The sequence below is a fragment of the Hippoglossus hippoglossus genome, chromosome 14, assembly GCF_009819705.1.
Source record: "Hippoglossus hippoglossus isolate fHipHip1 chromosome 14, fHipHip1.pri, whole genome shotgun sequence".
Classification (NCBI taxonomy): Eukaryota; Metazoa; Chordata; class Actinopteri; order Pleuronectiformes; family Pleuronectidae; genus Hippoglossus; species Hippoglossus hippoglossus.
In genome coordinates, this window is record NC_047164.1 from 3,916,913 (window position 1) to 3,944,709 (window position 27,797).

General features: G+C 42.2%; 1 protein-coding gene across 5 annotated transcripts in view; it reads right to left on the reverse strand.

The window, feature by feature from the left end:
• Positions 1–27,797, reverse strand: part of cadm1a (cell adhesion molecule 1a) — a 326,519-nt gene that overhangs the window by 69,139 nt on the left and 229,583 nt on the right. For all 5 annotated transcript variants that reach the window (XM_034606250.1, XM_034606253.1, XM_034606252.1 and 2 more), the window contains one exon: positions 6,057–6,203. In XM_034606250.1, the coding sequence (XP_034462141.1) occupies positions 6,057–6,203 (147 nt within the window). The remainder of the gene's footprint in view (positions 1–6,056; positions 6,204–27,797) is intronic.

Sequence of the window (27,797 nt, forward strand, 5' to 3'; positions counted from 1 at the left end):
TGAGATGGGGTGGGGCGGGGGTAATTACACTCTTACAACCATCCTCCCCCCCGCTCGCCGTGAAGTCCAGGCTTCCAAATCACTGCCGCGGCGCCGCCTAAATCCAGAGTCTGGGAGCATTTAGCAATAAATGGTGAGACTCGGGGGGGCTTTTATTCTCCCTGAATAATCAGACTCATAAAACCACCTGTTGTCAAATTCTATTTAGTTTTATTTATGTTTGGCACTGATTAGAATGAGCTTTATTCATATCGTCATTTCTGGCTTCATGCGTTTACAGGGGGAAACATTTGGCCCATGTTTTTCTAGTAAAACACTTCTTAGAATTCACGATGCCAATATTTCTAATTGTGTACTTACACTTATAGATTACGACATGATCATTCATAGTTGTAGTTCAAGTTGTTTTCTTTTACTGTTTCCTGTAATAATTGATAATCAATGTGTTCGCCTTTAAATTTACTCTCATCCCATTAAAACTTATTCTTGTGATCTTGGTCAATTTCAACATTAAATCTCTATCCAACTATATTATTAATATTAAGCAACAGAAGCTCAGACATTAAAAAAAAAAACTGTTTTACCTTAACTAAAGAGAAATGCACAGTATGAAGCGCTGCCTCAGAGTTAGAAGTCGTAAACCAGTGAGTTCCTGTGTGGAAATTAACGTGTCCCCAGTGGGTTGAGATCAATTTAACCTTTTCAACCTCATAAAAGGAATAAGGAGGCTAAAGTGGGCCCTATGTACATGAAACCATTGAGAAAAAGCAAGTTTAACTGTTTTATCTTCTTGAGCAAAAAGAGGAGATCTAAGGTCTGTTAAGAGTCTCTGGAGTGAAGGCTGCGCAGGGACTGAGCCTCTTTGTTCATCAAGCGTATTCCTGCTACAAGGCCAAACATTGTTGGAGGCTAAACGCAGGGTGTCGAGTTGGCCAATGGAAATTCAGTCAATCAGGGAGGATTTAAAGAAAAAAGTATGATCTGTATTTATGAAATTACCCTAAAAGATATGTCGCAGTGCAGTTTTAAAATAACCTGGGGCGATGTTATGTGAAATATTTCACCACAGTACCTGTTTAATTTGTTCATTAACTGATAATACCGGTGTAGTGCGAAAAAAATAAATAAAAAAAGAAGCTATTTCTCATGGGGCATAATATGAGCTGTTGAAAGTTGAACCATGTCCTAAAGTGGATGAGTAAATTAAAGTAATACGTTTCAGGCATATGGCAATTTGAGCTCCAACCCAGCAGCTGTGTGTTCACTGCCTCTGCCTGTGAACGGGCGAAGCACATTAAACAGGCGGAGACATCAGCATCTGGTTGATAACAGTAAAAACTATTTGTACGAAAGCTTCACGTTCGTCTCCGTGCAGAAGTAAATTGCTGTTGACCCGTCGTAACTATATGATAATATATATTTCAAAATGTGCATTTGTTTGTTGATTTACTGTATTGATGTACTTTTCCCTCAGTTTGTATATATTCCCCAACCACGTCTCCCAAAACACACGTATGAGCAACGTGATGGAAACTGACTCCTCTCCCTTGTTAACTTGTTTAAGTTGAGGGCCGTGATCTTCAGCCCACCTTTTTTAGTATTTAATTAAAAAAAAGCCATGAACCTCTTCCACCCTCAACCAAATGTTTAACTGGACCGAACCCAATTACCCGTGTAACACCAGACACCAACAGTTACTGGTTTCAGACTCACGGAAGGAGTTGGTCACACTTCCTGGATTAAAAGAGACATGGTTTCCCGTGAACATAACCCTGCTGCGATCATACTTCCTCCAAAATGTATTTGGCAAAGCAAATAACAGGAAATGGGTTGAGGTCGTGTGATAGTCGTGTTCGATGCTTCATGTGGGAAAGAGATTTGTCCGTTTCAAACGATGTAACCGTCGCTGGCCACATACTTCCACGCCTCCTTTACGTTGGCATGGTTGTTAAGCAAAGACATCCACCAGGGGGCAGAGCAGAGTTTCTGACAACACGTAGACAGTGGAGGATAACGTAGATAATAATAGATGTAGCTAATGTATGTTGTGATAATGTAGATCTTAAACGCAGGTCTCTCTACGAAAGCCTTGTGTTGAAATGGTCGTCCAGATTGAACTATTGTCTACACTGCCCCCTCACGATTTCTAGTGGTACTGCTGTTTCGTCTCTTTTGTCCGTATCCATCAGCTTTCAGAAGACACGAATATGGACGAAATGAACGCAGAAGACGGACAGACGGCTCAGTCGGTTTCTGTCTGCTTCTCTAACGCCGAGTAAAAAATTTGCCTTTTAGAGAAAAGAGGAGTGTTTGTTGTGTCTTTAAATATGAGAGTAATGTTATTCCCTCTACAGTGAGTGTGTGTTTAATCACTTCTAGAAGCGCTGTAATCAATCCATCAAACTCCAGCCGTGCTTGTTGTCGTGCCTGACAACAAACATTAATTCACATCGACTTCTTTTTAATTTACCTGTAACACACAATGAGAGGCTGTACCACTGATGTGGAGTTATTTTGGCTGCTGTTCACCGTTCTGCTACAATTCCTCTCACTGCTCTCCGAGTGTGACCTTCTGTGTGTGTGTGTTTGTGTGTCTGTTGGTGTGTGTGTGTGTGTGTGTGTGTGTGTGTGTGTGTGTTGGAGCTTGTGTATCTGACCCCCCGCTCCCACACACTGGCACTAAACACATTCTCCAGCATCTAATTGTGAAGCAGAGAGAGAGTTTGAGCAGAGAAAGCGATGCTCAGTTTTTATTTCAAATTAAAATGAAATTGTTGCTCCTCGTCTCGTTTGTTCACACGACGTGAGCCTCACCTGAGATTCTAATAGATTTTTGGATATAATAATAATAATAATAATGTGGAATCTAATTCTAACTGCTTCTAGTTGAACAACGATATGACGCACTAACACCGAGATTTAAAGGTGAGTACAAGCTGTAAATGAAAAGCAACAGGGGGGAAGTTATACCCTCCACGCTGTAAATACCCCAACCACACAATGCTTACTTTTTATTTTGTAATGACATAACTCATACAATATATCACAGATACTTTCTTCGATCTCTAAGGGCATCAGGTCGTGTCTGTAGCCAAACAGGAAGCACAGACACCCATTAAATATTGATATGGATCAAGGGGCATGGATTTCTTCTTTCACAGTTTTCTCTGGGTCATCGATCTTGATTAAAGAAAAATCTGGCACATTTAGGGAACTGATATTTGTGAAAGTTGGTGACTGTTGGGCATTGGGAATTCGCTCCACTTTTCCTCAGTTCTCCTCCCCGACCCCTTTAACCACCCATGGCACAAATCTAAAACTGCTTGTCCGCTGTGCAGTTACAGAACACATCTCATGTTTTGACCTATTCCTTCAGTTAAGAAATCACCCACTCTTACGTGCACTCGTGGTGTAGTAGCTCGACTGTATGTGTTCTAATCCCTGGAGACTCCCCAACCTCCCGCAAGGCGAGTGTCAGGCACTCATTCACACTCACCGCCGCCGCCCCCTCCTTAGTCACATGCGCCGCCTCGCAAACACAACTTCTACATACTTTTCAAGGGCACGGTTTCTGTGTGAGGGTTTGGTATTTATCTAGGTATTTATCTGCTGTTGTGCCGAGCCGCGGCGAGCTGACTCCCACAAGCCGGCTGTCAAGGGCAAGGTGTTCTTCTTTGACGGAGGAGTCTTTGATCTCCTGTGATCCCTCCCAGGCATCTTCGCCGCAGCTGCACGGCTTCATTATGACATGGCCTCCACCCGGCGGCCTCCAAACACCCGTGGCCCCCATCAGAATAGCACAACCGCCATCTCTGTCTGAATCCACAGCGGCGGATTATGTTTGCGAGCGCGAGATGGGGGGAGCAAGAGACAGAGAGGATGGAGTGCTTTGAAGACTGTCACCTGACTGTTAGTTCTTACTTCATGTCCTCAAAAAGCAGTTCTGGTGCGTTCTGTCAAATAGTTTCGTTAAGTTACATTTTTTTTACTTTCAACAAAGAGATTTAGTAATTGGTTTATATGATTCTGAGCGTGTTTGCTTAAAAACTACGGGACGGATTCACAAAGATCAGGGGGTGGGTCAAGGAATTTGGTTTCACTTTCATTGACATCGCAAAAGTTCAACATTTTTTCCAGGGGAATAATTCATTCTTCGCTTTCTATGTTTTTTGACAACTCAAGAATTTATTTTACCAAGGGCATTTTTCGATTATGTTTTATGAGAAATAAAAAAATTGGGTTTTCAAACCAATTCCTTTTTTCCCCCCTGTTATATTTCAATCATATTTTTCGGCCCTGGCGGAGATGTGCACTCTCCTGGGTGCCATTCTACTTCTTAATGACTTCTAAGTCTTTTTAACTGATCCCCAGTTCTACATTACTCTTGAGCTTGCCGGACCCGTTTCCTACAGTTTAAGCCGCTGACTTTAATTCAGTCGGGCACTTCTGAGATCTGCGGGAGATCGTACCCACTCACCACAGCCACACAGAGCGAGAACTGCCGCCGAGTGGGAATAAAGGAGGCAATGGACCATCAAAATGATTTCGAAGCTGTTATTTTAAGTTATAATAGCTGCATTATGTCGCTCTAAATGTTTTTGGGATATGAGGTGATTTTATTTGAGCAGACACGGTGAGAGCTAAACATATTTGGTAGGTTATATTAACCTCGTTCTGTGCTAATCTTGCTGCCGACATGTGGGTCAAACTCAATGCGGCTCCCTGGAAATGCGAGTAATGTGAGCGGATATTAATTAATGCTATACAAATTTACAGGCGCTTCCCCTCGCACGCTTTGGTTCAAATACCCGTTTTATGATATTTGCTTTAATTTATCAAACGCCTGTCTAATTTTACAGCCGCCCTGCAAAATGAACCGGGCAAACGGAGAAAAATAAATGCATCACCGAGATTGATTTCCGTGTCATCCGATCACATCAAACTGCTTCAGACTGTAATTAAACACATTAGATATCAATCACATCGGACATGATGGTGGAGGAAGATTCCTCCTCAGCAGACGGTGTCAGCTACAGATTCGTCTTTCTAGACTCTCACACAAGACTCATACTTTACAATTCACAACTTATTATATACAAGGTTTAGTTTTTAATAAAATAAGAAAGCTGCGACTGTAGTTTGTAACAACTGCAGCGAGGTAATCAACAATATTTATGTTTTCAATTCCACTGTCGTGTTCGCTAACTTTTTTGAATAAAGTCCCGACCAAACAAGGTAGAAGGGAAATGTAGGAACTAGGAAACCGATTGATTTGAACTTAACTTTCAGTCTTAAAATATGTTGACTTTGTCAAATTGAAAATGTCAAGTGAAATCAACTTGTTCTCTAAGTATTTTTAACTCCGTAGAAAATGAAATATGTTTTCTGAAAGTTGTCAGAGTTTCAAACTCCTGTTGTCACAATATCAGTAGATTATATATTTATGTCAGTAAGTTGCCCATAGTAACACGAAGCCAGGTTAAAAATCACACTATTCATTTGACTTTAAGTTGAAGATTTTTTCTTTGTTTACCATGTTTTTTTATTTAGGAGCATTAAGAAAATGACTCCAAAATGGAAACTGTGCCTAGTTCCTCACTTCAGATTCCCTGCAGGCACATGTCACACACTGAAACCCCCCTAAACTGCTTATTCTCATCTGCTTTCCTTATGTCAGTAAAGTGGAACCAACCCTCGACCCTGTATTCAGACATCAGCAGGTGAAATAAACAAACCGACTCCAGATCTAAACTACGTCACAACAACAGCTCGCCCGTCAGCCGCTTGAGGTCACGTTGACGTGTCGCTTTGACAAGTTACACCGTCGAAATGCAAAGAAGGTGAACGTTGCCGCTGAGATGGAAATTGGGTGCTTTTCGTGATGGCTGTGAGTAAAAAGCCTGTGAATAAATATCTGCCAGTGGTTGTCTGCGTTTCCCTCCAGTCAAAACAAAGTAAATTTACTTAACAAAACAGGAACACAACTCAATTATCAGATGACAGTACACACACACACACACACACAACAGTAAGCGATGATGTGGTATCACACTCACGCCTCACGTCCCTGAAGTAGATGGTCTGCCTGTTGGGGTTGAGCAGCTGTATCACGGAGTCGTCGTTGTCCTTCACCCGACAGCTGATCATCGCCATGTCCCCCTCCACCACGGACACGTTGTCCGTCACCAGGTTCTGACTCACCACTGCAGGACGAGACAGAGACAAGGACACATTAACTCCGGTGCTTGATTCATATACATTAAGAGAGAGACGAATCAAGACACTTATGGCGAGGTGGTTTTTTTTTTTTAAATCAGGCAACACACGAACGATGACTTTCAGGTCTGTTAATTAACTGAAGTAATTATATAACACATGGGACGAATGAGAGAGAGCAGAGAGAGAAAGTTTCCAGTAAAGTAAAGTAAAGCTCTGATGATGCATTTCAATTCAGGGACAGAAAAAAGAGAAAAAGAGATTTAAAAAAAGCATCTGATCACATTCATTCAAGTGATGACACTTCTTATGAAGTAAATGATATACCTTGAATGGCCATTGTTAAGATTGCGCCTAAACATATCTCCACTAAAACCTGTCTAACTTTCCTCTGCTTCACTTTACTGTCTTAAAATGTGACACGTGTACTGTTCACATGTGTGTGTGTGTGTGTGTGTGTGTGTGTGTGTGTGTGTTGCTGGAGGTTGTGGGCTACAGCTGCACGATTACTTGGGGGATATCCAGTTTTCGTCATTTGTTATTTGTTATTTCATGTGGTGCTCCATCTTCATTTGTAATGATTCTTACATTGTCTGCAACAATTTCACATTTGCTGCCTTTAAATTGATACCAATATTATTCATAAAGAACATGTAGTTGCAGAGATTTACACTTTTAATTTGCCCTTTTTGAGCAGGGGTAAGAAGAGGTTAATGAATCAGGCATCATATCATCATCATATGTTTTCATTTGTCTTTTTTTGTTTCTTCCATAATATAGAGATCAGTTACCCTGTAATCCTCCTTTATTGTATTTTGATATATTCGATGAGTGGCGACATACAACAGGCGGCGCATTAAAACCCCCTTGATGTGTTTCCATCGGAATAAACAGAAGCGAGTGACCTGGGAAAGTGTTCAACAAGCCTGCGGGCTCAGAAACACTGGTCGCAGCCATCATCGCTCATCAGCCACCACTTAGATTGCTGTACTTCCTTGTTTCACAAACAATATCTCTGCCGGAAGAATGAAAAATGGATCCTTTCGAGCTTTGTGCTACTTTGATTTGAAAAACTACAGTAATAACATCACAGACTTTGCTTTGGGGTTGCATCGTTGTTGTGGCCGGTGGTGAGGCTCGAGTGGCTTTGGCTTATTTTAAATGATCGCTACAGAAGCAGCGCCAGGCAGCCTGCCAGTCGAGGCTGATGGTGTTTTCCATCCCCAGTGCAGGAATTTGATGGTGAGATACACAAACCCACACAGACAAACACACACACTAGGCAACATGGACAAACACGAAAAGAGAGATAAAAATCAGGAGTTTTTGAAAGCAACAAATGCTACTTGTGTCACGTTCAGAGGAACAACACAGTGTAACACAAAACTAAAAGTGTGAGAGGTTACACTGTTTTTATTTAGTGCTTTAGTGGCTTATCAAGCACTCAGAGTACTTTATAGTACAATCCATTCACACACAAATTCACACAGCACTATACACTGCACTATTTCTATCACACACCGTTTACACACTGCAGGAAAAGCAGTCAGGCAGTGCCTTGCCCAAGGATACTGTTAACTTGCTGACTGGAGAATAAGTACATCAGCAACTATATAATAGATGTTGACAAACTAGCCAAAGAAAGAAGAGACACATTCTGTGTGACTAGGACCTTATACAACTCTTACATCAGATCAGATCCTGTGTAATCTGAGCTGGACATTATGTACCCAGCTGAGAGGAAACTAGGAAAAGGCATTACGTGGTTATAATCACCGTTAGAATTAGCATTTGCAAAACCACCCTGACAAATACATCTTCTCAGAGAGGCTAAAAAGCACCGACTCAGGGGTGGACACGGGGGCGAGCAGCGAAAACAAACCAAAAGAACACAGGAAACATCAACCGCTAATTTGCATGCCTCAGTTGTCAAGCACCTCTAAATATCCCTGCCATTTAGGAGACAAGGAGGATGAGGCGAGAGCAGAGAAATTGCATCCTCTGATGCTGACAGATAAGGATAGACAGCTTAACGAACGAGATTCAAATCAGCATCCCCTCGGTGGCCCGAGCGCAGCCCCAAATAAATGAACCTCGCTGTCTTTAATATTCAAGACCGAGCCTCATTTTTCAAAGATGTGCAAAGGTGGGCAGCGGGGTGGACATCTGGTTATGATAATGCGCTAACATACTACAAAGTGCATTTCAAGGCATCCACCGAAGGTTACAAGGCGGCGGCGGGGCTCCGCGGGGCGTCTGCCTGCTCGTGTTGTAAACCAGTGAAGGTAGGAGGAAGGACTTCAAACGGTTGCTGCCTTGTCAGCTACATAATTGTTCCTGTTGTGCTAAATAAACAACTCTGACATGCGGGAAGATGGTATGGGGAGGCGGGGGGGCTAATTAATGGCCAACAACAACCATGTGCTGTGGCCTCCGAGGACACTGTCAGAGGTGTTGCAGAGAAGCACTTCTGACATCGTGGTGGGCGAAGGCTGCTTAAATCATTTTTAAATATATTTAAAAAAAAAAAAAATTTCTTTAGTTGGCATGAATATGTTAAAGGGGACATACGGCAGAGAGGGGGGGGGGGGGGGGGGAAGGAAGGCCAAAGACTATTAGCAGAGTTTTATTAACAGAGCTACAAACTGTTGCTGTCGATTGATAATGACCCGCGTGACATTTTCATGATGAGCTAATGTGGAGTTGCACGTTTCTTAGTTCAAGGAGCTAAACACTGGACACAATGGAGGTTTAGACTGAAGTGGAACATTAGGAACAGGGGAGTCTGCTGAAACAAAAGGGGCCAAAGCAGGCCTTTGGGCACCGAGCTGAAAGGGGGCCCCCCGATTTATTGAAAACCCCCCTTGAATTCTATGATCAGCTTTGTATAGGATGCTGCATCAATAACCCCCCCCCCTAACGAGGCACTAAAGCTGTCTGCTTCGTAAAGGCTGCGCACTTTCAGAGGTTTGGTTGAAGTGCTCCTCAGAACTTTCCGTGGCCCCCTTGAGGAATTGTTTGCGTTTATTGTTGGACCTAAACAGTGAAGGGGAGATATCCGCCCTTGAGCGTAGACTGACGCTCGAGGGTAATTAAACTTGCAAGATGATTGATCGATTGTGTTATATTTGTGGTAATTATTTATACTTCTAAAGCCCAAAATAAAAGAGTTAGTGGGGTTAGCTTTACGGAGCTACAGCCTGCTAATAAGGTCAAGGGTTGTTGTAAATAACCTTTCAAATTCTCAAACTTATATTTAACGTTCTCTCTGCGATGTGTTGCTCTAGATAGAAAATACACTTTCTTTGCCGCATCAATAGAATTCTTCATGTGTAAGTTAAGACATTGTGTAGAACCCGTGAACAGCAGCTGTTCGGACGTGATGGAGACATATGGATCGTGACCAAAATGAATATTCTTTTGAGGCGGCAGAGGCGTGTTGGTGTTTTTTCAAATGCAGATGAGGTGGATTTCACTTTGTGCTCCGCTCGTACCTGTGAAAGCCGCTTCAGAGAGACAGACCGCGACATCCAGAAGTGTGACAAATGTCGGAGCAGCAAGTTTACCGGCGCGGGGGCCGGAGGACACGACTACTGATACACTTCCTTCCACACGGAGTCTCATGTTGGAGCTTTTAGTTACTGCCGACACTCCTCCGCCACAGAGAGAGACACACAAACTCTCATAACTGAAATAGACATTATGATAATGGTTCACCAGAGAACGTGGGAGTAATATACTGTATAATTTAGCCTGAGCTGCACTTAATACGTTTCCTCTAAATGTTTAAATCCATCACTTAATTTACCTCTTTACATAACATTAACACCCAAATACAGAAGGCACGAGCACTCTGCATGTATCCGCCGGACAGAAGAAGACCAGCAGCCGACCACAGGCAAACAGCTGGGAAACGTAGAAGACACCGAGACAATCCGGTCAAGAGGCACCACGGGAAAACTGCATCAGCCTCTCTGCTGAGTTAGTATTCAGCCAAGACTTGAAGTGCACATCTTTCCAATCTCCCAAGAAATATGACCTGCGCCGCCTGGAAACTGGGAATCGGAGCATCAATCTGCATCAATCTAGACCAGGAAACCTTCCGCTGTTCGGTCGGGAGAAGGAATAAATCACTGTTTTATTGGTCTGATATTCTCTGGATAGGATGAATTATGTTCTGTTTGCCGTGTTTATTATCATCACCTACGTTAGTGCTGCAGCTATTTGCAGAGACTATTGAAAACTGTTCAACACACTGATGGTGTGTTCTTGAATTGTTAATAGCGTTAGATTTGAGTCTGTGATGCTCGTCCCACTGTCCTGGGACGTCTTTCTTTCAAACCTTATGGGACATGGGAGGGTTATCAAGCTTAGTGTGTCATCATCTTTTGTTTCTGTACATACAACCTACACACCACAAGCAATTGGGTTGTGTACATCGATCACGATCATAAGCTGCTTTCCAACATGCACTGGACTCCGCAGATCCTCCGTATTTTCTCCGGAGAAGGTGCATGTGTCCGAGTGAGACACTCCAGGTGAAGTTGAACACAGCAGGGGATCCCCCACTGGATTCACCACGAGCGGGGTTGGGGGGTTAATGACAAAAAGCTGCGTCATACACACAAGAGGGTTTGTGGCGATAAGAGCTGACGACGGTGTAAAATTCTTTCTTTGCTTTATTCTCATATATTCGATTTTTTCTCTTTCTACACAAGTATCTCCTGTATTCGTCCAACAATGCTACTGTGCATTAGGCTGTAATGCAGTGGGCCTATAAAAGCCATGTCAATGACAAACACAAGTATCCATCCATTAGCAGTACTGTTCATCCTTTGAGGGTCAGATAAGTGACAATGGATGAGAGGTGGAGGGACAAACCATTTCACATTCACACCTACAGGCAATTTACAGTCGCCCAATTAACCTAACCTCCCCACAGACTCCGACCCCGAACCCAAAACCCCTCTGCTGTGAGGTGACAGAGCAAACCGCTGCACCGCCGAGCTGCTCCGACACACAAGTGCTTCGCTATTTATTTGTCAAAGTGTTATCCGGAGTCATGTAGCTCATATTTCCATCTTTTACAACGGCCGGTAACACATTTGCCCGGTGGCGACGGAAGGGAGTTGGATTCCAGCCTTCTGTCATCCATGTCAAAAAGTTGGAGCAGCCAATCCTAGATTAAAGTTGTCAGACAATGACACAGCACACTGCGCGGCACAAAGCTCGCCCCAGGCCCGACTTCTCTGAGACTGGAATGGAAGAGAGAGAAAAAAATGCCATATTCCATTTGCCCGGGCGAACAGCTGCACGTAGTATCTGTGTGATTCAGTATGAAATGTATGCATATTAATCTGGCCACCGTGGCAGTGAGGGAGATTTTAATCAGGGAATAAAAACCCCTCTATAACACTGATGTATAACTGCAGCGGGACATTATCTGGGAGACGCTGGTTGACGAGGCTTTGTTTGTAGATTTCACTCTGCACATATCAAACCACTTACACAGAAGGTTGAAGGATGATATGTTGCTGAATATTAATCCACACATCGGTCTGTGGGCATCCATGGTTTTCCACGTGCACACCCCCCCCCCCCGTGGAGGCATTAGCTCTTAAAGCACCAGCATTGTCTTCTTATTATTGCATCTGCGATTAAACAGGCATTTATTCAAACCTCGTCCTCATCCGAAACATGATGCAACGTACAGTAATCCTGTACAATACGCTGCATTCTCTTCATTTTTATGTTTGTGGCTTGTGTGCCGCGCCGCTCTCTGCAGTGTGTGTGTGTGTGTGTGTGTGTGTGTGTGTGTGTGTGTGTGTGCGATCACCAGAGCCGGCTGAGAGATATTAATTTCCCTCTGACATTTCGAAGAACATGTGTATCTGAGTGAACGCTCAGTGAACAGCTTACAATCATTTTTCCTCCTTTTTTTGTTGTTGATGTGGCTCCTGGTGATAAAATGGTGTGTCTGTGTGTGTGTGTGTGTGTGTGTGTGTGTGTGTGTGTGTGTGTGCGTGTCTGTGCGTGTGTGTGTGATTGCAGTCAGTCCTGGTCTGATTGCATGTTTTCACAGATGTGCGTGAGCTTGTCTGATTACACGCCTTTGTGTTTGCTGCGAGGAGCTGATTTCTGGGTAACCCTCCTGAACAAGTGTGTGAATACAGCATTATTACAGCGGTACCTGCTGGGCACGGTAACATTTACCATAGTAATGTGCACGGGATGCACGTAATGATGCAGTAGATATGTATGAGGACAAACTGAAGAAGACCTTTAAAGTTCGGACTTTATAAACATGGGCGAAACTTAAGGTATAAGTCTGGGTTGTTTGTTTCTCATCTGGGACAGTGGACAAGTTTTTAGGTTCTGGGTTCGAACTCGACTGGCGGAGGTCGGTCGTGTGCACAGTTTTCAACTTTTAACACTATTTCCAGCTGCACTCACTTTCACTTTTACTTTCTAAAATGAAGTGGTCAAGATAACCTGGCTGAAAAGTTCATCTGAGGACTCGTAGGTGTTTGGAGTGGATGTGGGCGAACAAAGTGCTCAACCGTTGACAGAAAGATAATGGTCATAATTTGTTAAATATTAAAAAGTAGGCACATCCTACGTCCCGGTTTAAGCCAGTGCCAGATCTTTCTCTCACCTTCACTGAGTGCTTTGAGCTGCCGTCTTTTTACAAAGTCTGATATGCTTTGGTAATTATTTATTATAACCAAAAGATCCAATGGAAGACAATTCATGACCGATGTCGTAAAGAATCAGAATGATCCTCGAATGTTTAAACATCTTGTGACTTTGGCAAAGCAGAGAAAACCTACGACTCTGCTTGTCGAGATGTGTTTGATGTTTACGAGGCTTCAACCGAGCCGCTGGCCGCGCAAACGCCGTCTCCGTGCAGACGACTGACGGCTCGAGGCTGCGGAGAAAAAGGTCAAGATCCTTGTACGGCCGGACCACTTCAAACAGTGGAATCCCTCTCGGGGAGGATTTGAAGGAGGCAGCTCAGCTAATCCGTGTGTCGGCCTGTGACTGTTGAGAAAAGTTCAAAGATATGACAGACGGAATTTATGGGGTTTGATAGCACTGCTCCCCTTTGGAGATCAGACTCTATAAAAAAAAAAAAAATTTAACATACAACATGTATATACTGACGTAACAGGCGTCATCGAACACGAGATGGACAACATGACAGAGAAAACATCTTGATCGCCCCCTGGTGACTTCTGCTGTATTGATTATAAACCCAACCTCCTCCTAGTTAGTGGATGGGACCTGGGTGAAACATGAAAAACGTTCTCTAAGATGTTTTTGTGTTATTTTAAGTAGTTCTAATGACGCTGATGTATGTTCAAATGTTCATGTTTCTGATTAGTTTAGTTGATGACGTTAAAACCAGGGTGAAATGTCACGATTAACAGCTGAGACAGATTCACAATTAATCCAAACTGCGGCTCCATCTTCCGAATCACTAAAGTTGTTATTCACAATATTGAATTATGAATTTACTATAACATTTGTTACTGTTTTAATATCTACCAATATTGTTTCATTTGTGGATAGTGGGAGGAAGTAGAGATGAAGTCTATGGTCAAGATACTTGGTTTCAAAGACAAATGAATGTTATATATGTTGCCCTGAAAATGAATTTGACCTAAAGGGAAGATAAAGCAGGTTATTGCACCTGTGAATGTGCAGGAGCTGAAGAAATCAACATATAATTTGATCTGATTTCCATCCTGCACCTTTTACAGCTTCCACCTGATAAAGATTTACACACTCTGGTGAGTAACCACAGAGGTGCTCGCAAATTTCTATTGTTCTATTATTGGCGTTTTGTGCGTCTTCTTGTGCGTTTATGGACGTTCCTGAACAGGGAACCTGTTTATAGAGCCCTAGTGGGGGGGGGGGCAGGTAACAATGCACGATGAGACCTGATAATAAAACAGCTGCAGTGGTGAGAAGTAAATAAATCAACAGACACGGTTGAATATTTATACACTGGCTTGACTTTAAATCTGAGCAAGATTAAGGGCTTTAGTGCAGCGTTACATCATTTCCACCTAAATACGTTTAGATTTCCTCAGTTAGAGCAAGACGATATCAAAACATGAGTATTTTTCTATTGCAAGAGAATAAATGTGACAATGAAGATGATATTTTAATAAATATGGATACATATATATATATATTTTTAGCTTCAGTGAATGTGATTATTTATTATGTCCAATTACGAGCACGTCTTTTCTCATTGTGGCAGCACCTTGCTCCTGTAATTCACCTCCTGATATATTGGTATAGAGACTCGCAGCGAGCAAAATAACAAATGACTCCACTATAACTAATAATACATGTCAAGCACCTTCAGAGATTCCCTCTTCCACACGAGCGACATAAATATCAACCACCAGAAGCCTCACGCGGCGCCAACAGCCGCCTTTTCCAGCCTGACGTTGCATTATTCAACTGCGTAATCCATAATAGACCAAAGCTAAATCTTGTGATAGGAGAAACCCCTTTGAGATTCACTCAAATGAAACATAATGCATCTGACTGAATGGCTAATAAATTGCGGCGCTTTAAAGTGTCAAAGAAATACACAGAACCGAGAGATGTGGACGGGTTAGCGCCAAGGCAGCGACACATAAATCCTGTGAATGACTTAATATCTTTAAAAAAGAGAAACGTACACAGAGTAACTGAACACAAAGTACAAAGTACAAATCGTACTGTCCAGGCGAAGCTGTAAACTACAAATTTTCTTGTAGAAAAAAACAACAACATTATACCAGTACTTCTAAAACTAGGGGCAGGCCCATCTGCGAGATATAGCGCCACAGTGAGGTGGAGGGTTGAAACTGCAGCTATATCCAGATATTACATTTACATTACTACATTTCGTCCTTGCTACACCCTGAAGTGGTCGCCAACGTACCATGGGGCCAAAACACAAAGATATTCTCACATTCATAGCTCCAGGGAATCTAGAGTCTCAGATGAACCTCACCTAGTTTTCGAGAAATTGAGAACTTTGGTAACGTCTGCAGTTTGCGTTTTAATCTGGATTAGAAGAAACTGAGCTGTTGGGAACAATGATGCTATCAATTACATCCTGATCGGTTCTTATTAGTCTTGACTCGACAACCAGGGGGGGGGGGGGGAATGCAAAACGTTGCTAACAACCTATTGTCAGTAACACATCGTCTTCGGTGCAAGAAAACAAGCTGTTTCCCATTCGCTCATTTCTCGTTAAGAGTTATTTACACACACATAATCAGTGTATGTGAATGATTGTGTGATATGCATTTTTCAGGCGTGTCAGCAGGGTATGGAGCTAAGGTGCTCGTCTGCAAGGAGGTGATTTTTATTTAAAAACTAAAACATAATAGTATTGATGTAGCTTTAGTTAAATAAATATGATTTATAGTTGCTTCCCTGCTCATGTTCAAACGGTGAGTTTTTCGGGGCTCGTGAAGATGGGATTGCCACAAACTGTTTGAGAATCACTGTATTACAATACGTGTATTTCACGGTTATACTCCTGTCACCCCTCCCCTGCCACACACTCACACTCTTCACCTCTCCCACTGGTGTTTGCTGGAACAGAGGATTTGTGACACATTATGTAAGGCTGGTGTGTGAAGAGCTTTGTGGGGCGTTGCATGCCTGCAGTGAGCATGTAAATGGGTTTTTGCACCACCACTGCTTCTTGTGTGCTGCATGAAACGCCTTTATCTCACTGCTGGGCTCAACGTGTGCCGAGCAAATTTCAGCAGTTCCCGTAAATAAACAATAATAAATATTAACGGAGGATTGTTACATCAATAAATGTGTTGCCATACTGTGGTGTGTTTATGATAATACACGCAGAATGAAAGGGAGCACATGTGCCGCCGCCCCGCTGTAGGTTTTTATTGTGTGTTTGGGTCTCAGCCTGTTTTGTCCCCTAGTATTTGCAGCTCTTTTAAAAAGCAGATACTGCAAGTTACACAAACATTTTCTTCATGGAAATAATCTCATTAGCTAATGGAGGCTGCAGAGCCTGGAGTCAGAATATATGTTGGTTTAGTGAAGCCATTACTACAATGTAAATAAGACTTTTTGGCTAAATCAGGCGATGATGAAGTAATTAATGATGAACATGTAACAGCTGCTACGAAACAGATTTTCGAGTGTTGTCGCAAACATGCAAACATACAACCACTAGACTACATCGCAAAGTGCTTCACTAGCGCCACCTAGAGGCTAGAATATTGGATAACATTGAAAAAGAGACACAAACAACAGTTTTAGCAGATAAATGTGACATTTGTGTCATTATAATTTAGCAGGATAATCACTTTGAAATGTAATTACACGTTATACCTCCACCGAGGAGGTTACGTTTATTTGTCCCACCAAAACTAAAACTACCAAACCAATCTCCGCAAAAACTTTGTGGAGGGATGACCCGAGGAAGAGACCCTTAGATTTCAAACAGCTCCAGATAAATGGGCAGATCCAGGAATGTTTGTTCTCATTCTTTAGGTCCCATCACAGTAAATAAATCTAAAATCTGCCAATGAAGTTTTTAAAGTAAGAACAATCACCCTGACAATGACACTAAAGAAAACTAAGGAGTCAACCAAATATATTGAATTTCATCCACTAGGATCCATAAGTATTCACAGAAAACGTCACAGTTTTCTGATCAGTTGCTTTCGAGATACATTAAGTTGAAGTTGAAGAATGATTTGGCCCGAAGGAATCAATAGAGACACATTCAAAGAGTCCCACAAACCAAAAAGAGTCTCATGAATATTCAGACCAGGATAAATTCTCAAGTGGTCAAATTTATATCTTGATTTAAATATGAAATGAACTGAATGACCATCAGTCAACACGGCTAATGTCTACAGCAGATTTCTTATGCAGCCCCAGTGAACTGATATTTACTGTGTTCAATTTCCCATGAAATCCGAGCTGATGCGGCTTCGGCTGCATTTTCAGATTAATTTACATGCTCTTTGCTTCGCCAAAGGCCACTTAACATTAAGAGAGCATGTTGGAAATACACAGGGCTCGGCTGCGGCTCCGAGAGCTTCCAAAGGAGTCTCTTGATACTGCGGGAAAATGTCGGGATCCTTTCAGCAGCGATGCTTGACGGAAAAAAAAGAGGATTAATTTGAAATAAAACTTCATGTTTGTAATGAAAATCAAGAGATTTGTGATGCAAACATTTCAGCGGTATTGGCATTGAAATTGGCTAATGACACATTCTGGGATGAGGTTTAAGTTGACAACACTTGCACCACATTTTAATCACATTTTAATCTCTCCTGAATTTGGCAAAAATACAATATAATGACTAATAGATCAATAAATGGGCACCTCTCCATTTTGGGAGATGATATATACATTTTTTTTTGTGTCTGATTTCCTTCACCAGCTCGTCTCTCACCTCGTGTGTCGTTTGGAACTGGGCAGGTGGCATAATGGCTTTAATGGAGCCTTTTCACTGACAACAGCAAACTGCTACATCTGGAAATGAGGCTGATAAGAGCAAAGTTTTGTGGCTGAAAGAAAAGAGCAGCTGGTGGAAGAGTTGGGTGATAATTCTCTGTGGGTTCATCACCACCAGAGTAGAAAAATGAATATTTATTAACGTGGCTGTAGGTGTTTCAAGAGCGAAGTTTAAGGCTGCATCTACTCTAATACACGTTTGTTTCAAAATGCATCTTTTATCCTTTACTGTCACCATGGTTACGCCTGGCGTCCACATTACTACCAAGTTTGGAACAGGCGGTGGACCATTTATTTTCATTTGTTGAAGTTCAGGGTCAAGATTCATCTCCACTTCACTAATTTAAACCAAAAAAATGAACAGCGACCATCAGTGTGATAAAAACTGCCTAAAATGAAAGAAAGTATTTTTGGAAAAATTGTATTTAACATGTTCTTTGACGATTTAGCTCGGCCTACGTTCCACTAACATGACGGAGGCGTGCTTTATGATCATTACTGCAGCCAGCCACCAGGGGGGATTGATCACCTCCTGATGGGGGTCACGACCCGACTGCCAGCGGTGAATGCAAAGCGTGGCTGACCTTTACTTTCGGTTCGCGGCTCCACTTAATCTCCAGGCCAAGAAAAGAAATCTACTGACTTACATTTCTTAATTTCTGTTCCTCGTTCCTCGTGAATAAATGGTCATGTGATATGTATTCAGGCGTGTTAGTACGGACAGAGATGGTTTCTGATACTAATACAAGTATAATCAGTATTATTACAAGATGTGAATCTTCTAGTTTTATAAATATATTGTTTTCTAACCAACCGGAGCCCATATCAGTGAAACCACTGATGACTTGCGAAGTTCGATTTCACTCCCAGATTGTATCACACCCTCTACCCGTCTCCTACAGGGCAGTTACATAAACCCGGTGCATCATTTTACATACGACTTCCTACAAATTACCATCCAAAACAGGCAATCCTCTGTTCCTCTTCCTCTCGCTAACGCTCCTTCCTCCTGAGCCTTTCAGGCTCGGAGGAGAGCGAGGGGAGGTATTGTTCTGGATTCAAATAAAGAAATCAAGAAGTAAACAGAGGAGCGGCGAGGGAGGCAGGACGGGGTAGGAGGGAGGGATGGATGGAACGTGGCTGCTGGTTGGTGTCGCTAATGATGAGGAAAATGGAGGGTCATGTGGGAGCCATGGCTGGATGGAGAGGGAGGGAGGGAGGGAGGGAGGGAGGGAGGGAGTCGGCGTTGTATAAAGAGTCACATAAGTGGTGGGTGGATGCTTTGTGTGTGTGTGTTTTCTGCATTTCCACTTGCTCATGTTGGGTGCACTGTTCATATCACACAGTGGTGCTACATGCCTCTACTTATCTGAGTCAAACCAGGTTATCCATGAGTGCGAGCGGCCGGTGAGTGTGTGCGTACGTGCGTGCAGGAGCGAAAGGGGCGGCAACCGAGTGATTAATGCGTCAGAGAGGCAGCTGTGGTGGAGGCTTAGTCCTTTGGAAATATCTTTCAGGGAAGAAAGACAGAGCGGGAGGATGGAGAGAGGGAGGGAGGGAGAGGAGACAGGGAGGATGGAGAGAGGGAAGAAGAGGAGAGAGGGAGGAAGAGGAGAGAGGGACGGAGGGAGGGAGAGGAGAGAGAGAGGAAGAGGAGAGAGGGAGGGAGGGATGATGCGTCTGCAGCCGCTGCCACATAAAGAAAAGTGAGCTTAGAGCCGTCACCGGGGTCGAGTGGGGCAGTGAAGGACACGTGACTCGGCGGAGGGAGGGAGACACAGCAGCGTCCTTCTGTCCTTCATCATGTCCACAGTCACAAGTGTCTCCTTTCAGCACCAATGTGATTTCAACTTTTCAATAATCTGTGAACTTTGTGCCTGATGAACAGAACAATGACTGAGATGTGTTAAAAGGACAAATACAATCTATTACTTTCAATTTCTTGGGTATTATTCATAATGTTTTGTAATTTTTTAGGTCATTTGTGACTAATCCATCTTTTTAATACCTTTAATTCTGTGTATGATATAAAGTATGTGATATAGGAGTTGCCACTCTGTCCTGGCATCAGGACAAGATGCACAGTTTCTGTTCTAAAAACAACATGACCTCTAGTGACCTACATCGGAAATAAGTTACATAAATGTACTTTATTATTTCAAAGTTTTCCCCTAAATTAACAATAAATGTCATAAAATATGATTACAAATATTAACCATGAATTTAGAGTTTAATCCATAAACTAATACAACAGGGAATTAGAGTTTTTTTTACTAAATTATTCAACTGCTCAGTGGTCTCTAATATCAATAACATTAAATTCTATGTACAAATAAAAACAGATATCTGAAAGTATGTTTCTTTTGTAAGTATTGGAACACTAAAATTTATTTTACAGTATTATTATATAATATTATTACAAATCATCTGAGGTATTTTTCACGTAGCATTTTAAGTGTGGGTCCCCAACCTGAGCCTGTCGGGTCCAGATGTAAAGCTGGATCTGGACCACAACTTTAAAATGATCTTCAGGTTCGATCACGTGAGATGAGCTATCTACTACATTTTTTATGCCATATATGAATATATATTTTGTATGCCTGTAATTGGGGGAAACCTCAGGCTGGGTCAGGTTGTTTGGGTCGGGCTCTGCTAATTTTCTCCCAGGCTCGGTCGGGTTCGTGCAGAAAGCTGCGGCCCGAGCTGAACCCTCCTAGATAACTGTTTATTGGACAATGTTCTAACTGTGCAGAAGTCGACTCTTAAACAAGACAGAGTGCAGGTGGATAACAGCTTGTACTACGGGGCTATACTCTGCATCCTGACTCAGCCATTTTAAATGTGGAGCAGCTCTTGTGGATATTATGTCGAGTCAGGCAGCTGCAGAGGAGCAGGAGGAAGTCGAGAGGGGATATCATCTCCTGACACACGCTGGGCGAGGCGGGTTTTCCCCTCGGGGGCCACGACGAGTGACAAACAACTGATGACAAGGTCTTTCTGAGAAGGCGCTCGACGAAATGTGCAGCGGTGAAATCTACCTGTCAAATACACAACGTGTCACGAGCCGAAAATAACCAACAGACGGTCTGTTTATTCAAAAATGTGACTGAATACATTAATCGCAAATTAAGTTTTAAAATTCTGATGGATTGAACAGGGAAAAAAAGTGATATTGTTTTCTGTATTCAGTTTAAACTTCAAACTGGAGGATTGTGAAATCTTAACTGATTTAAAACGTGGAACAAGACCACAGACACAGCGACAGATGTTACCGATTGTTAATCTCTTCATTGTGAGAACGAACACACACCAGATGATCGAGACTGGCAATGCTCTCATTTAGATTGTAAGATTTAAGATTTTAAGCTTTTAAGATTATGCAGATGTCACATTCAGGATCATTTGACCTGATAATCTGTTCAAATCAGACTTTAAACGATCCTCCACGATCTTCAGGAGGAAATCGGATCCAACATCAGGCTGATTGGTGCAGCACAAATTCCATATGTTGTAAATCAACACATACTTATAATGTAGATGGATTGAAGACAGACTTGTGCTTTAATGTGGTGCTGCACACAGTTGGCTGTTTGAGGAAAAACTTCCCCGGGTGACGAAATCGAAAACTTTTGACTCCACGAGTCGATGGCGTGCACCAAAATGCACCATTAGCGATGAAGGAGGCACATTCCTGTCCCCTGACTTCGCACCAGATTGGATCGTCAGCGGTGGTGGAGGCACTACACACCGCAGCGCTGATGTGAAACCTTACAGCAGGCGCACAAACTGCTTCCTGCAGCCTGAGTAATATCTGAAAATACTGTGGACAAAAGTTGTTTTCAAGTACACTCCAAGCCACTGTGGATTTCACTTTAGAGGGAGGCAGCCCATGAGGTGGGATCCAGGCGTAGAGCAGCAGCGGTGCAGTGTTTATCATGAGGAGGAGGGAGTCTGAGGTTTGGCCCGAGTCAACGGTCCATGGCTGCTTCTCCCTCGCAGGCTGCTCTCTCCACCAGCTGCTGAGCTCCTCTCCGGTATCTCTGCTCTCCAATTAAACATCTTCAACTGGCAAACTACACACACACGTACATTTTTTATGTTCAACCGCTACAAAAACAACTTGTTGCCAAGCATTCGAACCTCATTACGGTGTGTATGACACGATACAGACGTGTGAATCAGTTTTTAAAAAATGCATCAACAGTGAACTGGTCAGACGCAGAGTCACAGGCGATAGATGTGTTTTTCTGTGAACTACACTGAACCTCCAGCTCGTCCAGCGTGTAGACATGCATGAATCACAGCTCTGATTGCAGGGCACGGCTCGGAGAAAATATCCCAAACCGCACCGAGAAGAGGCATCAGTGACATTTTGTTGCCTCTCCTCAGGCCAACACGCTGCGGTATAGCCACGCTTAACAATTCAGGCGGCTGCCAAATAATAAAATACAGTGTAGGCTTCTAACAGCACATGGCAGCAGTCTGTAATAAACTGATCGTATTTCTGTGCAGCAGCTGTTTCATATAATTCCAGACACATTGGTTAAAAACTGACATTTGGCGTTCTCAAGAGACGGTGTTAGTAATCGAGGGAAAAATGTCAGGGGGGTGTGTCGCTGCTCCACCGACACAAACATTTATTTACACGCTATTATGTCCGCTGACGAAACCTTGTGTTGGGTTTACATCAAAACCTGGAACCGAGAGTGACGGAGGGTTTGGATTTTTAAATTCTGGCATCCAAACTTTTCATATGCAAAACAAAAAAGAGCTGCGGTATTCAGGCCACGTCCATATTACAACATTTTAGTATTAAAATGCATCAGTATTATGTTGAGGTCGGGCGTCTGTACAAGTTTCTGAGTGTCTAAAATGGAGAAAGTTGGAAATTGCTGAACCTGTTTTAGAAAAACTCAGGGGCTGTGTTTGCAGACATTGAGACTTTTGGAAATTATGATGCACACACATGCATTCATCTGATTGGTTCTTATCAGACACGGCTCAACACGTATTTATTCTGCTTCCTGTTTACACCGGTGTGCACATAAATAGTCATGAATTGTCATAATAAAAGCATTTCCAGGTGTGTTAGTATGGATGGGAATTATGTGCAATAGAGAGCTAAAATGCTCATGTGGACGGAAATTGATTTAGTTTTAAAACATCATTTTTAAACTGTAACATCTGAGCATTGATGCAGCGTCAATATACAATAAACACCGGTCAGGAGGTTAAAACTGAATTTATACTACCATCACTGTGGATTATCAGCCAATACATGGGCTAAATAACCCTCTAATAACGCCTTCACATTAAATGTAATGATATCATTAATTTCATTGTTATTATTAAAAAGTGAAAAAGTGCTGCAGCTCCGGGAAACAAAGTTGAATCCAGGCTGAGTGTCGACGTCGGTGTAGGAGAGGGAACATGCAGCAGGAAGCAGGAACACCGTGATGAGGTCTGTTGGGTTTTCTGATTTCGTCTCTAGCAGGCGGCCGAGAGGACGAGTCAATACTCCATCACTACAACTTTTGTTTGCGACTCTTTTCTAAGCACATTCACTAAAACCTGTGTTTCTCTCGAGGGTTTCTCTGCTCTAGTTCCACTTGTTCCATTAGGGAACAAATAGCTCATGAAACTACACCGAGGAGCCTCCAACAACCTGGTGCCATGACGATACGACAAAGCTCTGTGGGGAGTCTGTCCTGTTACGTCTCAGTTTGTGTCCTCAAATCATGTAAAGACCAGAGGGAGAAGTGAAAATTCATGTAAAGACCAGAGGGAGAAGTGAAAATAACAGCTGTGATATTAGGTTATACCAGGTTTTTCAGGTTAACACAACTTTATTCAAATTCTAAAGTTTCCCTTTGCTTGTTTCTTAATTTTAAAGGAGGCATATTATCCTCATATTGAGGTTTATAATTCAATGTCCTCATAGTGTCTGGTGCTGCAGCTCCTCTTTTCAGCCTCTGTCTGAAACACTTGGTTTTAGCTCCTGTCTGTAAAGATAAACCACTTGCAGCTTTAACTTTGTTTAACTTCTACATTCACAAAAAAACCCTATAAAACATAATAGAGGAAAGAAAAGCTGAACAAAAAAAAGCATCGTATATGTCTCCTTCGAGAAACTCTGGGAACAAAGCCGACTTCTTTCTTTTATTGTCATCGGTTTGGAGGAAATAAACTTTTAAGGTCTGACAGTTCTGAGGTTATAAGATGGAAAAGTGTTGCAGTTTACTGCCGCACTCCTGGCGGCGGCGGTTTTTAATGCGGAATACCTACATGCATGACTACACTTATTATTTCATGAAGATTTAATTAGGACAAATCATTTAATCATCATTAAAATGGCAGAGTGTGACCCTCTGTTGAGGAATTAGAGATTATTATGTTTGTTAGTCAAGGAATTAACATCTGACATGTAAATATAAGGCCGAGGCTGATTAATACAAATCCACGATCACAGCCCGTTGAACTCTGATTTTATCATAATTAATCATCTTCGTCTTTCATGTGATGCAGCCTCCGCACATTGTTCCATTCAACAAGAGGAGGACAATATTAGCACGGGTTCATATATTGTAAATGATCTAAGAGTGAATGTCAGTGGGTTGAAGCTGGTGACAGAGTCAACTCACTTTCCTCACGTGGCTAAATCTAAGATTCATTATTTGTATTCCTCCTCCTGTGGCGATCGTGAGCTGCAAGACAAAAATCTATTTATCTGCAAAAGTCAAAGATAATTACTCCAAGCAGACGCCGGCGTTATGTCAGATTAATTAGAGGAGGAGAAACAGGTATAACAGCTGTGCCATTCTCCTTAATGATCGAGACGTGTCCGCGGTCAAAGTTCAACCATTTTGATTTTTTATTATGCTCCGAGTTCACCACAACACATCGTAACCACGCTCTGCCTGGAGAGCAGGACGCCCGAGGGACAGAGCCCGGAAACGATGGAGGAGACACAGTGAGAGGGTGTTAGCATCTTAAGTCGTATAGTGAATGTTGTCAGGAATAATATTCTGGGAGTTAAAGACCTTTGTGAACGCAAATGTTCTGGAATCATTTCCTAGATTAACTTAACCAGTGACATTCAGGAATTTATAGTAATTAGGACAAAAGGGAATCTAACCTTCAACCTCTGTAATTTGTTTGTGTAAAAATATCCAACACCAAGTATCAAACATCGTATTTTCATCGGCCGTGTTACCTTCACTCAATATTTTGTATCTGCACCTTGGTTTTATTTATTTATTTAGACAAGGGGGATTTTTTTAAGGATTCTGTTAATATTGTAGATTTTGTTTATTGTCTCAGTACCGAAAGCTGGATTTGTCTTCTTCTACCTTTTTTGATACGTTGCTGTCAACATATTGATATTGAAGTGGTTCAAATGTTTCTTCATTAACATGGATAACTTCATCCTGTAGCCATTAAAAAACTCAAATACAACTCATACAATGGGTTTTGAATCTGTTTCTGATTTAAAGGAGATATATTCTGCTCATATTCAGGATGACAATTTTAATAAGTGCTCTATTGTCTAATGTTCAGGAAACACCACTTTTCTCAGACTGTCCATCGCTGCTGCTCCTCTTTTCAGCCTCTGTCTCAAACACAAGGTTTTAGCTCCTGTCTCTTTAAGACCCCCCCTCCTGATGAAGCCTCTCTGCTCTGATTGGCCAACGTGTTTTGATTGGAACAAATTAAACAAATTAAATATTTGTGGCCTGTTCTTCACGATTCAAACGTTTACTGGTGATAAGCTCAGGTCCAGTGTCACTCCCACAGACAGGGTCAACAAGTACTACCAAAATAAATACATATATACATTAAAATGATTGCACAGGCTCTTCTGCTGCTATATAAATGACTCTCATTGTGTATATTTAGCTAATTCAGAGCAGATGCAGTTGTCTGAAGTCTCTTTATGTTTCTACCCTCAGAGGAGGAGCACAACCTCTGCTCGCTGTGAACTTTAATTTCAATCGTAATGTTTTAATGCTTTGCAGTTGCCTCATAGTTGTTTTTGTCCTTACAGTGAAATATGGAGTTCTTAAGTTGAATATTTCGACTTTTCTACTTTGGAAAGAGAATTTAAAAAAGAATAATATTGTCTATTTTTCTATGTTAAAAACTTTAACACGATTCAAAACACTTTACCTGAGTCAACAGGTGTCAAATTAAGACAGAACAAAGGGGGGGGGGGGGGGGGGGGTTGATGGACGAGCTGCATCCTCAGCGCGCTGTGCGGCTCCGAGCAGCTCGCGTATTGGAAAATGTAGATTGCAACGCACTGGACTGGGGGAGTATTGGCATTGCAATAAGAAAGACACATCCCGTGGTGGGAAATGTTTCTGGGTGCAGTGAGAGACGACCTTGCTGAATACATATTCTGAGGAAACGCTGATTGAGCTTCAGTAGCTTGGGAAATTGAACCTGTGTTATGAAAGAAAAAGCATACGGGATGACAAGCAAACACTGTGTGCGTGTGATTGATTTAGTCGTTAATCTGAGCAGCACTCTGCGGGTGTGTATCTGCAGAACACACACACATGCATGCACGTGGTTGTGTGTGTGTGTGTGTTTAAAGAGCCGCTCTGTGCACACACGGATAAGACTCCTTGGGTTTAACTGCTGCGTCCTTCATCCCACCTCCATCCTCTCGCGTCTTCCTCTCTATTGATTGGCACATTGAACAAACACAAGTCACCTACACGGGAGAAGACGAGTCTTGTCTTTGGTGGCAGGTCAACTGAGGAGGCTCGCTGACGTTTCACCAGAAGAAATGTTTTGCTTCTTCTTTAAAGACAATTTAAAAAACCTTTAGTGAAGAAAAGGCTGTAAACGATAGATCATCTTGCTCGCCCCCTGGTGGCTGGCTACAATACAGGTCCTAAACCGTGCCTCATCCATGTTAACAGGTAGACATGGGCCAAACTAAAACTTTGTTGAATACATTTTAGGTTAGGTTCTTATCACACTGATGAAAATGTGTGAATTTAAAAGAGAAATATGAAAACATAACACACGTTTCCACACGAGGCCTCAGGGCTCAATGAATGTTTGATACAGTTCATATTAATGTTAATCCTCAGGCGCAGATCAAAACCTGGATTAGCCTCCTGCAGCATCAGGGGTCTAAAGTCAGACATGTTGGCTCCAGTTGACCCTCGTGTAGAATTTTCCTTTTAATTAACTTCTATTGACAATAAAAGACGGCTCTTTGGTCTGGTCGGACATCGTGCGGCTCTCCAACGCCAATCGTCAAATCAACGATGGAAGTAAGAAGATCGATGTTCATGCATCCAGAGATTTTAAAATCTATCTCTGTCACTTTTTCCAAAGAGCCACTTTCTGTTGCTGTTTCCTTTTAGTTTCACCCGTCTACATGTTCTCATCTTAGCAATATCTGCAAATACTCTTTTCTGTTACTTCTCTTCATCGCTGCAGGTGCAGAGCTGACTTCAGCTGCACATTCTCTAAATAAATACAGGCCCTGGAAAATCAAGCTTTATCTGTTGATTTCACATTCTGGTGTTTTTGTCTCCATCTTGTTTATTCTATTACTTTTCATTTCAGTTCCACTTGGCAAGACTAATCAAAAGGCAACCGCTGCAGTGGATTTTCATTTGTTCAAGCCAGAAGAAGTCGTCTAGAACTTCTGTCGAGTTATTTAATTGCCTCATAATTAACCCTAAAGTGTGTAATTTACTTATGAAACGTTAAAAGTGACTTTACAGACTAACACATGTAAATTCGGGAAAAATGCATGAGTGGACTTGATAATGAGTCCAACCTTTGGTGTTTTCTAAAAATGAATTTCTAATATATTTGATTTTAAAAACCTTTCAGGGTTGTTTGCTGCCAACGTTCTGACATGTTTTTTGTTTTTTTCCTGCGTCTGTGAAGAAGTGGAATCTCTGGCAAACGGTTCAAAAGGGTAAGAGAACCTGACTTGGCAGCTCCCACACACGTTTGGCTGCGTTTCAGTGCAACACAATGAAATGCGACAGAAACATAGATCTGTGATGGACCCGGCCGCTGAGGAGACGACTTATTAACGT